At 41.8% G+C, this 19,829-nt stretch overlaps 2 protein-coding genes across 15 annotated transcripts in view; one reads left to right on the top strand and one right to left on the bottom strand.

The window, feature by feature from the left end:
- The window catches only part of nbr1a (NBR1 autophagy cargo receptor a), a 69,188-nt gene extending 65,079 nt beyond the window's left edge, over nt 1–4,109 (bottom strand). For 5 of the 7 annotated variants that reach the window (XR_005458136.1, XM_038778550.1, XM_038778551.1 and 2 more), the window contains exon 1: nt 3,562–4,108. Coding sequence is in view for 4 of the 7 variants with exons in the window: in XM_038778550.1 (XP_038634478.1) it covers nt 3,562–3,663 (102 nt within the window). In the remaining 3 variants the exon portion in view is untranslated. Of the gene's footprint in view, nt 1–3,561 lie in introns of all 7 variants that reach the window. The other 2 variants (XM_038778553.1, XM_038778554.1) reach the window with 2 other exon arrangements.
- A 174-nt stretch (nt 4,110–4,283) lies between these two features.
- Nucleotides 4,284–19,829, top strand: part of LOC119953900 (breast cancer type 1 susceptibility protein homolog) — a 94,974-nt gene continuing 79,428 nt past the window's right edge. For 2 of the 8 annotated variants that reach the window (XM_038778541.1, XM_038778540.1), the window contains exons 1-6: nt 4,285–4,453; nt 7,351–7,590; nt 12,814–12,919; nt 13,424–13,477; nt 15,742–15,819; nt 17,405–17,493. In XM_038778541.1, the coding sequence (XP_038634469.1) occupies nt 7,563–7,590; nt 12,814–12,919; nt 13,424–13,477; nt 15,742–15,819; nt 17,405–17,493 (355 nt within the window). In that variant the 5' untranslated portion in view covers nt 4,285–4,453; nt 7,351–7,562. Of the gene's footprint in view, nt 4,551–7,350; nt 7,591–10,414; nt 10,734–12,813; nt 12,920–13,423; nt 13,478–15,741; nt 15,820–17,404; nt 17,494–19,829 lie in introns of all 8 variants that reach the window. The other 6 variants (XM_038778543.1, XM_038778545.1, XM_038778542.1 and 3 more) reach the window with 6 other exon arrangements.

Here is a 19,829-nt window from a genome sequence, read left to right as displayed (position 1 = left end):
AACAAGGCAGACTCAAAAATAAATTAGTATTTTACTGCAAATTTGAATGCAATTTGTCTTCTCAAGTTGATCTGACAGTTAACCATTATTGCCAAAACTAAATTTACTGCAATGCTATATTTCAGACGGAATTAACTCATCATCAGAACATATATTTGCAATAAAATTCTAAATACAAAACAAGTAGCATTAAAAAATGTAGAGATAGTGTGGAGAGGCAGGAGTGAGGTACAAGATCAACCATGATCTGACTGAATGGTGGCACAAGCTTGAAGGCTGATTGGCGTGCCGAACCACTGTACCTCGGTACACGTGACAATAAACAAATCTTATCTTCTTGCACTCTTCACCATAAAATTACATTATTCAGTAAACCATCTTTAATTATTGGCAAGTCAATTTATTTGCCTAAAATGAGATAGTTCTTATTCCACATGACCCCATAATCAACATTATTGAAAATAGATTATCTGCTCATTTGCCCTATTGTTGTCTGTGGATGCTACCTTGGGCAGGCTTTATATTGAGTTTCTCTACATCAGCGACTATACTACAAAAGTAGCACAATCGCTGTGAGACACTTTTGAAAGTCTTGGGATCATGACAGGGTCACATAAAAGGCTTGCAAAACAAGAGATCCTCCAACGGCATATTAACATCTTGTCAAATTCTAATAGAGAGGGCAGCACGGTGGCCTAGTGGTTAGCACAACCGCCTCACGGCGCTGAGGTCCCAGGTTCGATCCCGGCTCTGGGTCACTGTCCGTGTGGAGTTTGCACATTCTCCCCGTGTCTGCGTGGGTTTCGCCCCCACAACCCAAAAATGTGCAGAGTAGGTGGATTGGCCACGCTAAATTGCCCCTTAATAGAAAAAATAATTGGGTAATCTAAATTTTTTTTTAAAATTAAAAAAAAAAAAAAAAATTCTAATAGAGGATTAAATTTAAAGTTTTCCAAAAACCTTCTTTATTTGGAAGTCTTTTCTGGACAGTGCATCTGACCTATTTACAGAAATTTACTAAAGAATGTTATTAAATAAATGTAATTATTGGGTGACTTTCATATCTAGCTGCTCTCTGTTGTTGTGCCATTTATATACCAAAAACAAAGAATGCTTCATCATTCAAGACATATACAGCACACTTTTGATGGTTACCCAAGACTTTAAAGAAGACACCTTACTTCAATAATCATGGTTAAGTTATCAACCACTGTGCTACATGTTTATGTCAGCACTTGAGAGGGCAGAGGGTTTAGTCTTATGTTAATTACATCCAATTGGGTGACTGGAAGGCAGCAGGATAAGTAAATTTAAATTGTATAATACGCTTCATTAAAAAAAAACTAAACTTCAAATAACCCAAGTCCAAGTTAGATTAAATGACTATTCCTCCAAGGACAGTAGAAAGATGGTTTGGCAACTTAATAAAGTCCATTTTTTTCTGAACAGGTATTCATACAGATAAGAAAGTGGAGTTTGGCACTTTTTATTTATCACTGAACTCATGGGAATAGCATTGAACACTATTCTCTTACCCTTAGGATCCAGTTTAAAAGCAGAGTCACCTGTCTAATGTTGGTACTTAATGCTCAAAATGAGTCATGTTAGGCACATATTCACAGTACCAAACTGCTCATGGTTCTGTAATCAGTATTATTTACAAATACGATGATGGTTGTTGTGAATAAAGGAGAATCAGCTTGGTTTATTAACTACAGAGGACAATTGATGGCACATTGCTAAGTTGTTGTTGAAGGGGATTTAGCTTACAACTTTACAATGCAAGTTTCAAAATTTTGGTGTTGCTATTGGTGAAAAAAGTGCAACTCTTGTAACAAGCACAAAAACTCATCAACATTAAAGTAAAGTTAAAACCATTTGTTTTATTCATCAATTAACTGAACTATCAGTTAACAGGTATGAATATTTGTAAACATCTACAAGTTACAAGCACATTGTCCAATACCAAATTATTTGAGGGAATCATTTGGATTGTTCTTAAAATGTTTTTTAATCATTTAGAATGAATCACTTCTCAGCAAGTACAAATATAGGCCAATAGGATTATTGGGTAAATTCTTACATATTAAAGAATACATAAACAGACAAACCTGTACAACATTCAAGGTTTAATTAATCCAGGAAGTTTTGACAGAAATAGTAGTACAATGACTAAGAATTTGGGATACCGTTTAAGTATCAGAACCTTTTCAACCTGTATCAGAACCTGTTTACAGAATAGGTTTAACACTACCTGAAAACGTTTTTAAACTGCATATTTGTTAATTAGCATTACATGACAAGCATATAATGAGGGGTGCATAATTAGTCAGGATATATCATACAAATATCAAATTCTGGATCTCAAATTATTCCTGCTTAGGTCCATAGCAATGCCACATCATGATCTGTCTTATGAAAACAGATATGATGTGGAGATGCCGGCGTTGGACTGGGGTGAGCACAGTAAGAAGTCTTACAACAGATATACACAGATAAGCACAGGGTATGTTCATGTATATCCAAGCAACCTCCATTTGAAAACAATAAACAGGGTGGCAACACACCATAAAATCAATATTTGTATTTGTTTTAAGTGTACTGACTGACAATCCTACATAAAACCAAAATGCTACTTTTAACTAAGAAATGTAGGTGAAGGACCAGAATCAATTGAATGAGGAATCACAGATGAGCTTTCTTTAAATGTGCGATAAATAACAAGTTAAATCAAGGGCGTCTTGAATAGGCACACTGCACTCTGAACATTAAATCTGCTTCTCTCTCTGTAGAGGCTGCCAGGCCTGCTGAATTTTTATTTTATTACTACTGTGATATTTTATTTAGGATAAATCAAGCACATTACTTCACGGCTGCTGCAACCTAAAAGGCCAAAAATCATGGTAAATCTGGACAGTCTGAATTCTCCCTGTGTGTACCCGGACAGGCGCCGCTGGAATGTGGCGACAAGAATCTTTTCATAGTAATTTCATTGCAGTGTCAATGTAGGCCTACTTCTGACAACAAAGATTACTATTATGATTTGAGAAACAAGGCACTATGATGTGAGCCTGACTTTCAAAACTTTACTATCAACTTTTGGAAATCACGAGTTAAATGATGCAGTTAACTGCCATGCCCCAACTTTTGTAAATCATTATAGGGGAAAGGATATTTGAGTGCATTCTGAAAAAAAGCCACAGAATGACATAACAAACCCAATTCCAAAAATAGCAAACACGGGAAGTGAAACGACGATGACTGGAATGAAAACGACGCCTTGCCATTTGCCTCCAACCAGGGCCCACGTCTACGCCTCAGCTTCCGAAGAAGTCATATTGGACACGAAACATTTAACCCCCCCCCCCCCCCCCAACAACACCACACACACACGACGACGACGCTGCCGGGCCTGGTGAGCTTTTCCAGCACTTTCTGGGTTGTTATATATATAGTTTTTTTAATGCCTCAGCCAGCTGGCAGGGCTCCCAGTGCAAACGCGCCCATTAGACTCCGGAAGGCAAGCGCTGGGCCTGAGGTCCTCCCTTCCCACTCACTCACCATGGCTTCCAGATCGGCCCAGGTAGTCTTCTGAGGGTCGCAAACCAGGAAAGCTTTCGTCTGTCCGCCGCAGCTCACGCTCACTTTAATTTGCTTCTCCATTCCTTTCCCCCACCCCCTCCTCTTCCCACTCGATGGTTCAGAAGGTGGGGGGTGGTGGCGGTTATGGTGAGTGATTCCTCTCCTTCTCGCCCCCCTCAGCTCAGATCCGGGATCCTGAGCTGCGCGCGCTGCCGCTTCTGTTTACATCAGAGCCCCCTCGCTACCCGGCATCCACCGCGGCCCGAGGTAAACACCGCCTCCCATTGGCCGCCACCCGATCACCTGACAAGCGCTGACGTCGAAACCCGTATAAAACTTAGCCCCCCCCCCCGGTATAATTCGCCCTCTTCGTCGAAAAGTTAAAGATCAAATAAATACGGGGGGGACGGCAACCGACCGCGAATATCAAAGGCGGGGCGGCAAAAAGAAATCCGCGGCCGCCATTTCAGGACGATGAAGTGTAAAGCTTTTTGAGGAGCTGTCCTGACGTCCCCGGGGTGTTTTTTTTCCCCCCCAACGTACAATCGGCCCGTCCCCGGCGTCCCGCGTGCGTCATCGCGTCCTCGCCCCCTCCCCCATCCCGCCTGCGTCATCGCCCCGCCCATTCCGTGACGTCATTGCGTACTCACCCCCCCCCACACCCACATACCTCTCCTCCCCATCCAGCCTGCGTCATTGGGGGCGCGCGTCGTGTCAAGTGACGCGCGGCGCGGGAAACCCGAAATATGGCGGAGGTCGTAAACGGGGTTTGGAGCTGAGCGGAGCGTTCGGCAATCCTCTCGCTGGCCGCGGGTCCCACTTCTCATTAACCCAGGTGTTCCATGCACGCGGTTTGCCGGGCGAAGCCAAAGTGAGCGAAGGCTGAATAAATCTGTGCCGTTTGTCACCGTTTTGCGGTCGGAATAAGAGCGAAGAGGAAGGGGGATAAGGCCGGGCTGTGGGCCTAGGTAGGGTGCTCTTTCCAAGGGTCAGTGCAGACTGGATGGGCCAAAGGGCCTCTTTTTGCACGGTGGGAATCTATGATTCTATCTTCCCTTTTCCTGTTACCGGTTTTGAAGTCCCGGTGGTTGAAACAAGTGGGATGATGCCAGACCTGCTGAGTTTGGCCAGCGCTGGTATGGTTGGGTGGGTGGTTCTGAGACTGGGAAAACTTTAAGGTGACTCTTATTTCAACTGTCAGCAAGAAAATATGAAAGTCATTTTGGGGTGGTTGCAGTGGATTTACATGCACTGGTCTTGTTAGCAAGTTGAGATGTTGCATTGGTTTCGTGGCAGGACGGTGAATATTGAGAAATAAAATTCAATGCGTGTGAAACTATTTGTGAAGCTGTAGCAGTAAACAAGGAAGAGACTAAAGGATTCTGGAAATCCAAGACATAAACACCATACTGGAAATACTCGGCAGATAAGGCAACATTTGCTGAGACAGAAATAGTTAAAATTTCAGGTCAAATAACTGATTTGCACAAGTGGAATAACCGCCTCCTGTCCTTGGTGGGCAGGGTTCAGACGGTTAAAATGAAAGCCCTTCCCAGGTTTTTGATTCTTTTTTGTCATCTCCCCATTTTCCTTCCAAAATAATTTTTTGATGGAGTCATAGAATCATAGTGCCGAAAGAGGCCATTTGGCACATAGAGAGTACCGACCGACTCTCTGAAAGAGCAGCCTGCCCCTGTAACTCTACCAAACCTTTTGCCCACTAAGGAGCAGTTTAGCAAGGCCGACCCACCTAATCTACACATCTTTGGGAGGAATCCAGTGAACCAAGAGGAAATCCACACAGACACAGCCGGGTGGGAGAAAGAATGTGCAAACTCCACACAGGCAGGCCCGATGGGGGGGGAGAAAGAATGCAAACTCCACACAGGCAGGCAGTCAGTCACCCAAGGTCAAAATCAAACCAAGGTCCCCGGCACTGAGGCGGCTGTGCTAATCACTGTCACCATGGATCTTATCCAACTATCCTCGTCTCCATCCCATCTTTATTTAAGATGTCTTCCTTTATTTGGGTGAGCAAGGCCCAAAGAATTTGTATGTCATTCCTCCAGAGCAAGAGAGAGACACACATACAGTAAGGTGGCTTATTTAATACTGGGCAGCTAACACTGAAAAGGTACTGGGATGGCTCAAGGATCTGAATTCCAGATGGGGGTGGGCTCTTGTAGTGGTTCTGGCTTGAGGGCCTTGGTAACTGCTTCACTTCCATTTTCCCCTGCAAAATTTGCCTCTGGTCCGGTAATGGTGTCCACAATGAGGATTTGGAGGCTGTTGTCAGTCCCTATTTGGAGGAATCATTGCTTTCTGCCAGCCGGTTTGGACCCGGAGTTTAGTTCCTGGGAGAGAGAGGGGCTGGAAAGGTTTGGGGTCCTCTTTGTGGGTAGGTTTGTCGAATTTGAGGAGCTGTTGGATTAATTGAAACTCCTGAGGTCTAATTTATTCAGGTATTTCCAGATTCGTGATTTCTTGCATAAGGAGATCTCTTTGTTTCCCTTGGCACCTTTGCCCTCCCTCTTGAATAAGATCCTATCTGTGGCCGAGGTCAGTGAGGGAAGGATTTGGGACATTTATGGCCAAGTGCTGTCTGCGGAGCAATCTCCATTGGATGAGGTGAGAAGGACGTGGGAGGGGGAACTGGGTTTGGTTTTTGAGGGAGGGGTGTGGAGTGAGGCTCTTCACAGGGTCAACTCAACCTTGGCGGGACCAGTGCATAATACCCATGTGTTCTAGTCAAGTCCTAAACCTGAGAGTTTCTGGGTCTCCTTCGTTAACACCATGGGGGGGATTCTTGATATTGAGCTGGAGCCTTGTCTGCTGGTGGCCATTTTGGGGGTTTACGGTCAGTGCTGATGTCCAACAGCGGATGACTCACCCTTACCTCATTGATAGCTTGGAGGTGAGTTCTGCTGGGGTGGAGTTCTTCTACTCTGCCCAGTGCCTCGGCCTGGTTGATGATCAAGTGGAGTTTTTAAAAATTGTTCTTGGGACCAAAATGAAAATGCTGCAAAATCTCTGCAGGTCTGGCAGCATCTGTAGGGAGAGAAAAGAGCTAACGTTTTGAGTCCAGGTGACCCGTTGTCAAAGGAATGTTCTTGGGATGTGGTCATCATTGGCTGAGCCAGCATTTGTTGCCCATCTCTACTTGCCCTTGAACTGATTGGCTTGCTAGGCCATTTCACTGGGGCGGGGGGCCCAGTTAAGAATCAACCACATCACTGTGTGGATCCGCAGACATATAGGCCATATAGGGTAAGGGAGGCAGATTCCCTTCCCTGAAGGACATTGGTTAACCTGATGGGTTTTTACGCCAATCAACAATGGTTTCATGGTCATTACACTTTTAATTACAGATTTTTTTATTGAATTCAAATTTCACCATTTGCTATGGTGGGATTCGAACCTCTGACCACAGTATCACCCTGGGTCTCTGGATTACTAGACCAGTGACAATACCACTACACTTCAGCCTCCCCAATTTCTAGTAGGACACCATTACAAGGTTGGTAGAAGGTTTCTATTCAACATGACAGCCATTCATTTCTTTTTTCAGAAAGTTAGTCACCGTCAGATGTTTGGCGGGGGGGTTATTCGTTTAGTTCTATTTGTATGTGAAAGGGTTGGGGTTAGTGGAGTTGATAATTTTTGAATGCGATTTTCATGTATTGTACCTCTCTGTATTTGGTTAGTGTGGATTTAGATTTTAACAAATTTCATTTTGCAATTATGGAAATACTTTATTTAATGTAATAGATTTTGAACAAGCACAGAAGAAGTGGCAGCAGTGCAGGTTTGATTGCTGTTGCAGCTGAGATAGACTGGGGATTGGCCACCGCGCCCTTCCCCTGAGAGCGGAAGGCGATGGGAAACCGCCACTGACGAACAGCCCAAGAAAAATGGCTCAGGCTGAAGCATCAGCAGATAGTGAGTGAAGGACTTGCCTTCGGGCGAGCACATGTAACTGAATGAACAGAGGCAGAGAAGGAAGAAAAGGTGTGTGATCATGCGGAAGTGACTAAATAAGCAAAGGGATGACTGTTGGCAAAGGATAAGAACGGAGCCACAAGTTGCATCTCGATGGGGATGTTAAAAATAACAGCAGAATCATTACCATTTATGTGGAGGCAGTGGTGTAGCCGGACTGTTGCTGGACTTGTCGTCCAGAGACACACCTGAACAAGGTTTGAATCCCCACCATGGCAGATGGTGAATGAAAATCTGGAATTAAAAGTCTAATGATGACCATGAAACCATTGTTGATTGACGTAAAAAACCCATCTGGTTCACTGTTAATATTCTTTTGAGGAAAGAAATCTGTTGGACCTACATATGACAACAAGTGGTCGACTCTTAAATACACTTTGGGATGGGAAATAAATGCTGACAGCCAATGAACAATTTTTTTTTAAAACAGTAACTGCTGCCCTAAAAAATGGAGCCCGGGGTATGACTGCAAATTGTTTAACCCAATGTTGATTTTGGCCGGCTGGAACAGTGCCAGATCCAAAGATGACATGCTCTTCCTCCTAGCTTAAACACAAATTGTGTTTGTATTAAAGTCCTGAATCAGTGGATTTATTTTTTAAACTGTAATTTCTTAGTGGTTTTGCTGAAGGTAACTTGTGAGTTTTGTATATGTTCTCCAAAGAAAGGTGCCGAGTAAACCTGGCATGTGTTCAATGACCAAGAAGCAATGAACTGTACTGGAAAACATAATAGATGTTTCATGTGCAAAAGGATTCAGTTTTGAACTTTGGAAAACCATCCCCATTGAGTGCATTTTTTCTATTTATTCAAGGGATGTGGGCTTCACTGGCAAGACCAGCATTTATTGCCCATCTCTAATTGCCCTTGAGAAAGCGGTGGTGAGCTGCCTTCTTGAACCACTGCAGTCCATGTGATGTAGGTACACCCACAGTGCTGTTAGGGAGTTCCAGTATGCAAGCACACATATCACACTAAGAATAGGTGAGTGTCATGCATAGTGTACATTTTTGGGGGTATTAGTAGTCAAATTTTCAAGAGTAGATCTTGTGCTGCATTTAGATTCAAAAAGGGATCCTGTGCTTAAAAAGGTTGGAGACTACTGTTGTAGATGGTATACACTGCTGCTACCGTGCGTCTGGTGGAGTGGCTTGCTTTGTTCTGGATGGTTTTGAGCTTTATTGAGTGTTGCAGGACCTGCACCCAGCCAGACAAGTGGACAATATTCCATCACACTCTTGACTTGTGCCTTATAGGTGATGGACAGGCTTTGGGAGTCAGGAGGTGAGTTACTCTCCACAGGATTCCTAGCTTCTTGACCTGCTCTTGCAGTCATAGTATTTATGTGGCTAATCCAGTTCAGTTTCTGGTCAATGGTGAGCCCCTGGATGTTGTTAGTGGGGATTCAGTGATGGTAATACAATTTGTCTGAGCAGTTAATAACTAGCGTGATTCAGTCCCCTTCCTGGTCATCTGAACCATTCTGTTTACAACCTAAATGTTTTATGTGACCTTTTTGTTGCATTTGCAACCGCCTATATTGTTTCATTACTAACACTATATACCTCCATAATAGCACCTATCTTGGCCTACCTCTGCTAATGGTCAGAGATGAGGGCAACATTTTTGAAAGTTGTGCAACTTTGGAATCTTTGCCGCAGAAGGTACTGTAGGCTGTGTCATTGAATATTTTTAAGGCAGAGGTAGATAGATTCCGATGAGGAAAGAGAATCGAAGGTTATCGGGTGTCGATGGAAACGCAAGCAAATCAGCCTTGATCTTATCAAATGGAGGAGCAGTCTCAAGGAGCCAAATGGCCTTGTATTTTGTATGTTCGGATACGGTTGTCTGTGATTTTGTTATCTCCAGTCTTTATTATTCTGATGCCCCCCCCCAGCCTATCTTTCAACCAGTTAAGCTCACTTAAAACTCTTGTGCATATCTAAGATGTACCAAGTCCTGTTCATCCATAACCCCTGTACTTGCAGGCCACATTGGATCCCACACTTCAAATGGCACTTTAAAAAAATAAATCTCACTCTCCTGTTCAAATTCCTCCAAGGGCTCATCCCTCTCTATCTCCAACCTCTCTTGATACCTCTGAGAAGCCTGTGTTTCTCAAAATCTGCCCTGTTGTCCATTCACCATTCTGTTCACCTAGGTGTAGGCAGCCTGACCTTCAGCTGTCCGGACCCCGAGGCCTGAAATTATCTCCCTAAATTTCTCTGCCTCGCTACCTGTTTATTTCAAATCCTCTCAAGAACCCAAGTCCTTGACCAAATTTTTCCCCATTCAGTTTTTTCTGACTGCACTCCTGTGAAGCACCTTGCAACCTACCTTTTTGTTGACCTTTTGCTGTCAAAGCTTTTTGTCTTGCACTCAACAGAACAGCTGCAAGAATGCCAAATCTCAAGGGAAAAACATATACTGCACAAGAAGAAGGTGCTTAATTGGTTTGCAAGTAAACTCTGGCAGAATCATGGTGAATGCACCAGGGAGCAATTAACTACCGAGCTTTAGTTAAAAAAGACGAGTTGCTTCAAGGTGTGAAGGAAGACGGGATGACTGTCCCCCAAATTATTTCAGTTTGAAAAAGGCGCAATGTGTGGACATGTTCTTTCTGGTTGCAAAGGACAGGTCTGGTGTTTGAAATGTAGAATTTTAAAACAAGTTTCACTAGATGCTTTTTCCAATGGATAAGGTTTCTGCAGTAACGTCAACATTTATGGGGGTTTCTTTTGTTTTTCATAGCATTTTAATTTATAAAATAGATGTTGAATGAGTCACATTTCTTTTCAAAGTGAATTGAAAATTTTTATCTCCGACTCTGCAGTCAGGAGGTGATGGAGCAACCGGGGACACATGCAAGCATCCGGAAGTTAGGGAGAGCGGCACAAGCATCCAGAAGTTGGGGAGAGAGGCACCTCTGGGTCACATGAAGAAATTGGGCCCTGGGATGGAGACATTTCTGGATACTGAGACAAAGAACAAGGCCCAGGCAACATCAAAGATTGGGACACAGTAATAGTGCAAGAGACACAATGATTCCGGAGACTTGTACAACATAAAAACCGCAAGATTTCTCAGACCAAGCATGTATTTGAGAGGTGGAAAGATATAAGGAGCTCTAAAGATTAACATATAAACATCAGGTGAAAAGTGGATTTGAGAGATCAAGTTAGATAAGTTGTTTGCTCTGGTATACTGGTACAACATGGTGGAGTAGAATTTCCTATGTTTGTGTGTCCAGATATATGGAAGTTTGGTGTGTAAAGCAAATAACATAAAAGATTGAGGAAACTCTGTCACAAGCGTATTGTGCAAAATTGCAGCATATCCAGATTCCCTTGCTGTTTTTCATCCGTCTGTCAATTCCTATGCCAAATGCATTTCTGCCCAGGAGGATGGTGATTGGTTAGGTGGCAGGGAGATCCGGGGGGGGGGGGGGGGGGGGGGGGGGGCGCGATGAAGGGAGAGATGAATCTGCAATTAGACTTGGCTGTACTATTAAAAAACCAGCAGCTTCCAGAATTGCTGTACCTAATCTGCATGAATGAAAGATAGCTTGAAACTTTAATTTTCTTTTGTTTTTTAAAGAGTACGCAATCATTCTTTTTTCCAATTAAGGAGAAATTTAGTGTGGCCAAGCCACTTAACCTGCACATCTTTGGGTTGTGAGAGTGAGACCTACGCAGACACGGGGAGAATGTGCAAACTCCACACAGACTGACCGGGGGCCGAGATTGAACTCGGCGTCATAGGCAGCTGTTCTAACCACTGCCCCCGTCGGAAACTTTAATTTTCATATTTGTAGAAGGATTGTGTAGTTTTCTTGACCCTGGTAGTTTCTGGCAATTTTTACACTGTTACCTGCTAACTAAATTGACAGAAAATTTTGGGTGAATGATTACTTCAATTTTTTTATCCTTTTTTTAAAATTTAGAGTACCCAATCATTTTTTTCGCAATTAAGGACCACTAGAAACCAAAATAGCCAAATTCACTGATGATCCCCACTAATGAAGACATTATCAACACTATTCCATTCTATGTAGCTTTTTCTCTATGATGAGGCAGAACCAACACAAAATTACACAATTAAAAGGCAAATGCTTCTTCAAATAAAAAGGTAATATTCACTTTGAACAGTGGAAACAAAAATGGTACGTCTCACAACTGTAAGCATTCAATTCACTCCCTGCACAATGTGGCACTATGTAGCTACACAATTCCACAAATTGACGTTCTTTGTTTATACAGGGTAGATCAGGAGGTCTATTCGACAACGGCTTTCACCTTTGAATTTCACGGGTACGATTATCATCAGCAAGGCCATTTCTGGGAAAACACCCAGCAGCGTCTCTGTGCTACTCCACTTTCTAGGCATTTGCTATTTGTTACCAACTCACAGTACCTCTGAGAGCTCTTGTCTCTTTTTCTGCCAAACAGTAAAACTGACCACCTGAGCGTGATGTGCTGCTTTTCACAAACATTCGGTGCTCCTCTTTCCGTCTCTTGTTTGCTTTCTCTTGTGTGTCTGCATCTGTGCACTGATCTCAGCCCATTACATTAATCAGACCTGTTTTCTGGTTGTGACTGCTTTCTGTGCACATCTTGCCACATAATGCATACATAATATTGGACATTGCTTTTCAACGTCTTTACGACAGCAGAGATATTTAATTATCATCCTTCTGAGTTGTGTGGTTAATATTCTATCATAACCTCTGGCAGCACGGTAGCATGGTGGTTAGCATAAATGCTTCACAGCTCCATGGTCCCAGGTTCGGTTCCCAGCTGGGTCACTGTCTGTGCGGAGTCTGCACGTCCTCCCCGTGTGTGCGTGGGTTTCCTCCGGGTGCTCCGGTTTCCTCCCACAATCCAAAGATGTGCGCGTTAGGTGGATTGGCCATGCTAAATTGCCCGTAGTGTCCTTAAAAAAAGTAAGGTTGGGGGGGTGTTGGGTTACGGGTATAGGGTGGATACGTGGGGTTGAGTTGGGTGATCATTGCTCGGCACAACATCGAGGGCCGAAGGGCCTGTTCTATGCTGTACTGTTCTGTGCTCTATGCTCTTGAGGAAATCAAGCAGTAAAAATAGTAGTAAGTGATTATATGATTCATATAATTTACAGATTGTGATGATGCTTAATTAAATTACAGTTTATATATAATCCTATTTAATCTTGGGGAAAGGATCCGAAAGGTCCACTAAAGTATAAATTTATTTGCAGAGCTCCTCAAACCCAAGTGGACAGAAATGTCTTTGTGCAAGTCTGAGATTGAACGTGTGCACGAAGTTCTCTCTCTCATGCTGAAGAATTTAGAATGTCCAATATGGTGAGTAACAATTGTCTTGTTTCCGAAATACCAGAGTATGTCGTCGGAGGTGCTTTCATTTTGAATATAATTTGCCTGATATTTGTGTCTAACTGACCGCTTTAGTCAAATATGCTGAGTACGCCTCTACGTCCTGTACACTGCTAAAAAGGCAGAATTCTATTCTTGTTAACCATGCTGGATTCTGGTGCTTCTTAACTCTTGTCATCTCCAAATAAGCTCACTATTAAAGTAATGTGGTATTTCCACACTGATTTGTAAATTCCTAAAATATTTTCAATTATAGCTTTCAAAAGGGAATCAGATAAACACCCGGAGAGTGAATCTCCAGAGCTACAGGGAGCCGGGAAGTGGGATAAGTTGCGTTGCTCTTGCGCGGAATCAGCATAGACTTCAGAATCGAATGGCGTCCTGTGTTGTAACCAGTCAGTGACAATAGTTGCTGGTTGATTTTTGCAGTTACGTGTAGCATTCGTCGATTTAACCCTTTCATTTATGTATTAGCTTAGAATTGATGAAAGAACCAATCTCAACAAAATGCGATCATCAATTCTGTCGGTAAGTAAAATATCCACTTTCCTGAAGGCATGACACTTCTTGCTCCTCCTAATTGTTTAACACAAAAGAGATTGATAGAGATTACTTGTTCTCCGGCATTACTCCTTGCTAAATCTCATGCAGATGTGTGGAGGGTGAAAAAACCTTTGTCTCGGACCTTAACTGTTAAGTGAGTCAGCCATGACTCAGTTGCTAACACATTCAGTCCCGACTTCAAGCCCCACTCCAGGACGTGAGCTCAGGCATGAAGGTTGACTCTCCAGTGCCCATACTGAGTCCGTGCTGCAAAGTTGTAGATGACGACTTTTGGGTGAGACTTTAAACCGAGGGTGAACATAAAATATTCCATGGCATTATTTTGAAGAAGAGCTGTGAGGCGTTATGCCTGATATCCTGGCCAATCATTATCCCTGAATAAACATCATAAAAACAAATAACCTGGCCATTAACGCAGTGTATTTGCAGGACCTTGCTGCCATGCTTCCCAAATTACAACAATGACCACGCTTAAAAAAGCACTTAATTGGCTGTAACACGCTTTTCCTGTGGCTGTGAAAAGTTTTTTTTCAAATGTTTAGCTTTACATAAAGAAATACAAATTCTATTTACAATAGAAGCTATGCTCTTTTGTGGCTAAGTCGTCATGTTTGCAATCTCTATTGTGAATTATGATTCTTCTGAATTAGCATTTATTTTCACGTGATTGTTCTCATTTTCTCACAACAGTAACATGACCTATTCCAAAGGAATGCTCCTTGATTTGGACAATTCATTTAAAACAAAATTCTGAGACTCTGGTTCGGCCACCGGCAGCTCTGTTTTGAATTGAGAGCCAGTTATTTAAATCCAACCTCGCAGCATTATTTAAATTTGAATTATAGGGCTTTGTTCCTGTGCAGAGGTGTGCTTTAAACACTTTTGGTTTGAGGAGTTACTAATGTACTTCCATGTTAAAATGTAAATGTTTGTACTATGGTGATTGTTGGCAAAATGAAATAGCTACTTAAAGAAAAAAGCTAGGGCTAGTCAAAATGTTTGATTACAAAACATTAAATTATTAGAATTTACAAAAATCTTGCGCTTTGTAAAGTGTAAGCAACAATGTTTTATTTTTAAATCACTGGCCCAAAGCCTGAAATTTACAACAGTTTTTTTAATTTGAAGATCTCGGGAGTGACAGATTACCCAACTGGGCAGTCGAGAACTCCATAAGTGATTTTAAAGTAGTTTATGAAGAGAGACAGTTTAGGTGGAATGCATCAGCTAAATAGACAGGGAAAGTATAGACCCATGACTGTTGACAGCAGTTTACTGATTCCAGAGGACAAACCGACAGACGACAAACTGACAGGGGGCGGCACGGTGGCACAGTCGTTAGCACTGCTGTCTCACAGCACCAGCGACCCGGGTTCAATTCCAGCCTTGGGTGACTGTGTGGAATTTGCACTTGCTCCCAATGTGTGCGTGGGTGTCCTCCCACAGTCCAAAGGTGTGCAGGTTGGGTGGAATTTTCCAGGGATGTGATGGGTGGGATTACAGCGATAGAATGGGAATGGGGAGGGTGCTCTTTCAGAGCGTCGGTGAAGACTCACTGGGCCGAGTAGCCTCCTTCAGCACAGTATGGGTTCTATGAGGCAGTGTTAACACGTGTAATGTGTGGTGGCAGCATTTTGCTTTTTTTCTTATAAATTTAGTGTACCTAATTACTTTTTTTTGTCCCAATTAAGGGGCAATTTAGTGTGGCCAATCCACCTAAACTTCACATCTTTGGGTTGTGGGGGTGAAACCCACGCAGACACGGAGAGAATGTGCAAACTCCACACAGACAGTGATCTGGGGCCAGGATCGAACCCGGGTCCTCAGCGCCGTAGGCAGCAGTGCTAACCACCATTCCACCCTTGCATTTTGTTTTCCATCCAAAGTGTTAGGAAATTCCTTTTCTGTTTTTTTGAAATTTTTTTATTGGCATTTCTGATATTTATAAACAATTGTATACATGCATCACATTTTTGTTACCCGCGTTAATTTACTTTATTGTACAGAAAGGTTTATTTTGTCTTTTAATTGGTCCTATATACATTTTGCCGCCCTCTGGGTCGGTCTATGGTTCCCCCCCCCCCCCCCCCATACATGCCATGCATGTTTTTCATTGAAAAACTGTCAATGGAGCAGTGATCCAGTGCAGTGAGTAAAACATCAGTTTATGTCATCATTTCATCTCCAGCAATGTTTGTTTTTAATTTTCTTTTTCTAATTTTGTGAAGGTTCTGTATATTGAAGCTTTTTGGTGAGAAGAAAAGTACTATACAGTGTCCATTGTGTAATAACACATTTAGCAAGAGGTAGGTCAGTGCCAAAGTAAAAATTGTTGTTTCAATGTAATTCATATTCCATATTGGAGGACACTCTCCTTGGGGGGGAGGGGGGGCACAGTCTGCACGAGGGCTTATGTATTGGTATATTTTGTATTGCACGAGTTAAAATTATACTCCTAAGTCTGTATGTCTAGGTAGGTTTTACAGTTATCTGCTCCATACTCTTGGGAGACATGTTGGCATACTGGTAATGTCACTGGACTAGTAAACCAGAGACCTCGGCTAATACTTTGGTGTTATCATTTCAAATCCAAGTTAAATTCAATTAATAAAGCTGGAATATAAAACTTGTCTCAATAATGGTGACCATGAAACCATCATTGATTGTTCTAAAAACCTATCTGGTTCTTTAGGTGGGGCAGTCTGCCATCTTTACCTAGTATGGGCTTCATGTGACTCCAGACCCACTCCAGACTCTTAACCGCCCTCCAAAGTGGCAATGCGAAGGGCAAGACATCCCGTGAAAGAATAAAGCAAAAAAAACCTTTGATTCATTCTAGCTTATTCAATATTCCCCCAATGCCACTACTTCAACTTTCATGGCCCCTTGTTTTCGAGTTCCATTTTCCATTAGTTACTACATTTTACTTTTAAATAGCAACGGCAACAATTTGCTTTTATTTGGTGCCTTTAATTAGCCAAATATCCCAGGGCACTTTTGATTTGATTATTTTCTTCAGACCCGTGCCAAACGTTATTAGGACTTGAATTTGTATTTGGTGCTAAAGCTAGTGCTGCATATTATTCGAGGGGTTTTACATTAAAATTTGAGTTTTCAATGTCAGGAGAAAAAAAAATTCCTGGATAATTCAGAGACTTCAAATATGATGAAAGGACATCCACAAGGACAATATTTCTGTCTGCTTTTAACAGACAATATCCATATTGGGACAGGCAATAAAACGCAGAAAATAATTAGACAATCCATTAAGCTCATGGGCTGCCAACATTTAAGAAGGTGGCTCATGACTAGGCAATTGGGGATGAATAGCAACTGTTGGCCTTGCCGACGATGTTCATATTCTCACAGATAATAAATAGAAAATTCAGGAAAACATTTCAGTACCTGTAGAAAACTAGGAGTGCAATTAATGGAAGTTCAATGCTATTGCTGTGTCTATTGTGGCATTGAACCAAATCCAGAAAATGCACAGTGCACATGTGCATGCAAATATATAGTTTCATTTTTAAGACTTTCTGAATATTGCTAGCAATTTTGTTGGCATTCTTGCTAAATTCATAGCTCTTACTGTTCACACGAGAAATAGGATTGAAGAAAACTCTCTGAGGGTCACCAATTTGTCTGATTTGGTAGATCAGTGAGTTTTATTATAAGCAGTACTGTACTTGATGGCAGCTGTGTTTTCGGTTGTATGCTTTTTTATTGCTGCTATTTCTTTCTCTGTTTTATCATTGGTTGTGATTGGTGCAGGTGAATGTATAATGTTTATTTTACACTTGTGATACCTAAGCTACAATCACTTTCATCATGCCATGTGCAGCTCTTGTGATCAATCTTGAAATACCAAAGTAATATCATCATGCATTTTAGGAGTCTTCAGGAAAGCACTCGTTTTAAACAACTTGCAGAAGGTATTATGAAAGTCATCCAGGCCTTTGAATTGGATACAGGTTATGAGTGTAAGTACAGAAAATGCTTTTATTGTTTTTGAGATCATTCTTGCATTTCATAGCATTCGACATTTAAGCGTACATTTCTCCCCCCCTCAAGTATATCTTAAAGAATGATTGCGTACAGTTCTTAGATGTACATATTGAACTAGTGACTAATGGGCAGGAAAATGAACAAAGCTGGAAAGTTATTACAAATTTAAATGTACCCAAACCTTATAAACTGAAGGGAGGTGAAAGTAGACTGTGCAATATTCATGCAAATATTTAATGTGTTCTGATGAATGGGTTAATGCTGTCCTTCTATAATGGAGAAAAGGAGCTTGATACAATTCTGGTTGATATCCCCAATTTAATTCCCCCCACTAATCAATTTTAACAACTTGTGAGAATTATTTTGTGTTTTGATTTAAATTGCAGCAGTACAGTGGTCCTGGACTTGAGTGCATAGAGGAGCACAATACTCATGCAACTATCTACCTCCGAAGTGTCCACACATTAAATTTTAATGCTTTTTTATGCATGTGTCCTTTATTTTCCCTAAACGAAAGGAAGAACTGTATTAGGAAAACAATATTGCCATTTTCATTGGTTACATTTTGGGAATATATAGTTACTGACAGAAATATGAATGCTACTAAAACATGGTAAATCACAGAAGTAAAGAGTCAAAGTGGCATTCTATTGATGAAATTTTGAATGCTGTGCATCTGCTGTACTATGGGACACTTTTCAGTTTGGGCACTTTATTATGATCCTGGACCAGACCCTCAAATATTTAGTACAATCTGGATAAGGACCAATAACTTTGTTTAATGTAGACCAAGTTTGAGATCCAAGACCTTTTTTTCCAAAGAGAATAAAGCCCCAGGATTCCATGGTTTCTGAACAAACAAACATAAATTTTACTATACTGGTTAGATAAAACAATTTATAGTCAACATTCAGGGCTGATATCAGGTAGATGTGAATTAACAGGCAAATTATGGTCGAACACCCACACAACATATTAAATAGCAAATGCGTCAAGATAGGTTCTACTGATTTCTCAGCAACCCACCCAGACGTCAATAAACATTGTGAGTCAATCAATCTCATTGAAACTCTGTCCCTCTCTCATGAGGGATTCCGGACTTCATCACCTTTTGAAGACCTAACCTCGGATCTCTCCAAAATGCACTCCCAACTGTGATGGCTTCAATAAGGGCCCACCTCGCAAAGTTTCAATCTCATTTCCTGAGTCCCCGTTTGCCAGGATTCCCAAGTCTGCACCCCAGCACTAACTCACAGTGCAACATCAGCCTTTTGGCCATGTTGAGCAAAGTGGGTACCCACTTTACCCTCCAAAGTGGGTACCTTTGCCCCAAAAGCCTGCAGCATGGAATCAACAATGCCTGCTGCTTTCTATGATTTCCAGGTCTTCTCCTGAGTCCTCATGAATCTGCCAACCACAGCTGTTTTTCAGCTTCGAGCCTATTGCTTTGTTCCTCTCTTTATTTTTAACTAATGTCTCTCCTTGTCCCCTGTCTGAGGCCATTCACGGATTGTGGTACCCTGCTTCTGGTCACATGATGGGATTTTCGTCTCCCCCCGCCCCCAATGGAAATGCACTGTCCTTGGCCCAAAGAATTTTAAAACAATGGTTTGTTCATGTGCCTTCTGCGCATGTGCAAAACTCCTATGGCAAGGAATTCCCAGCCTCCCTTTCGGCAAGAAGATAAGTCTCATCTCATAATAACCTCAAATACTGAGATAAAACTTTAACACTAAGTAATTCTGGACAATTATTGAAGGTTGTCTGCCTATTATTAGCAATGCAAGAATTCTCCCTGTGGTTCTGTGATTGAGATGCTACAGTACCTGACTAATAGAGGTTGTAAGTGTAGGTCAAGATGATGGAATACTTTGTAGAATATAATTGTTCCTAAATCCATCATTCTCATTCCATGATGTGTCACTAGTCAAGTGATATAGCACGCATTGATAAATACCTAACTTACTTTCAGGATTCTCATTAGTCTTGTGTTTTACTCTCGATTTAAAGAAGCAAAATTAAAAAATTATTTGTTTGAAGATGTCCTGCCGATCTATGTGACAGTGGAAAACTCGATGTAGTCTTGTTTAAAATAAGCTTTCAGATTATCTCCAGGGCTCTACTTTCTGTGTTATACTTAATCAAGTTGCACTTGTATTGCTCATTTTGTTGTACCAATTTTGCCAGCCTTGCTGTTTTGGCGTTTATCAATATGTTTCCAATCCATTACACCCATACATATTTAATTAAAAGGCAACTTAATTATCAGGAAACGACATGTTGCCTGTTCTCATCTAGCGGTTCAAAAAAA

The sequence above is a fragment of the Scyliorhinus canicula genome, chromosome 19 (assembly GCF_902713615.1).
Source record: "Scyliorhinus canicula chromosome 19, sScyCan1.1, whole genome shotgun sequence".
NCBI lineage: Eukaryota > Metazoa > Chordata > Chondrichthyes > Carcharhiniformes > Scyliorhinidae > Scyliorhinus > Scyliorhinus canicula.
The sequence above is the reverse complement of the archived record's forward strand: the minus strand, read 5'-3'. Positions and strand labels throughout refer to the sequence as shown.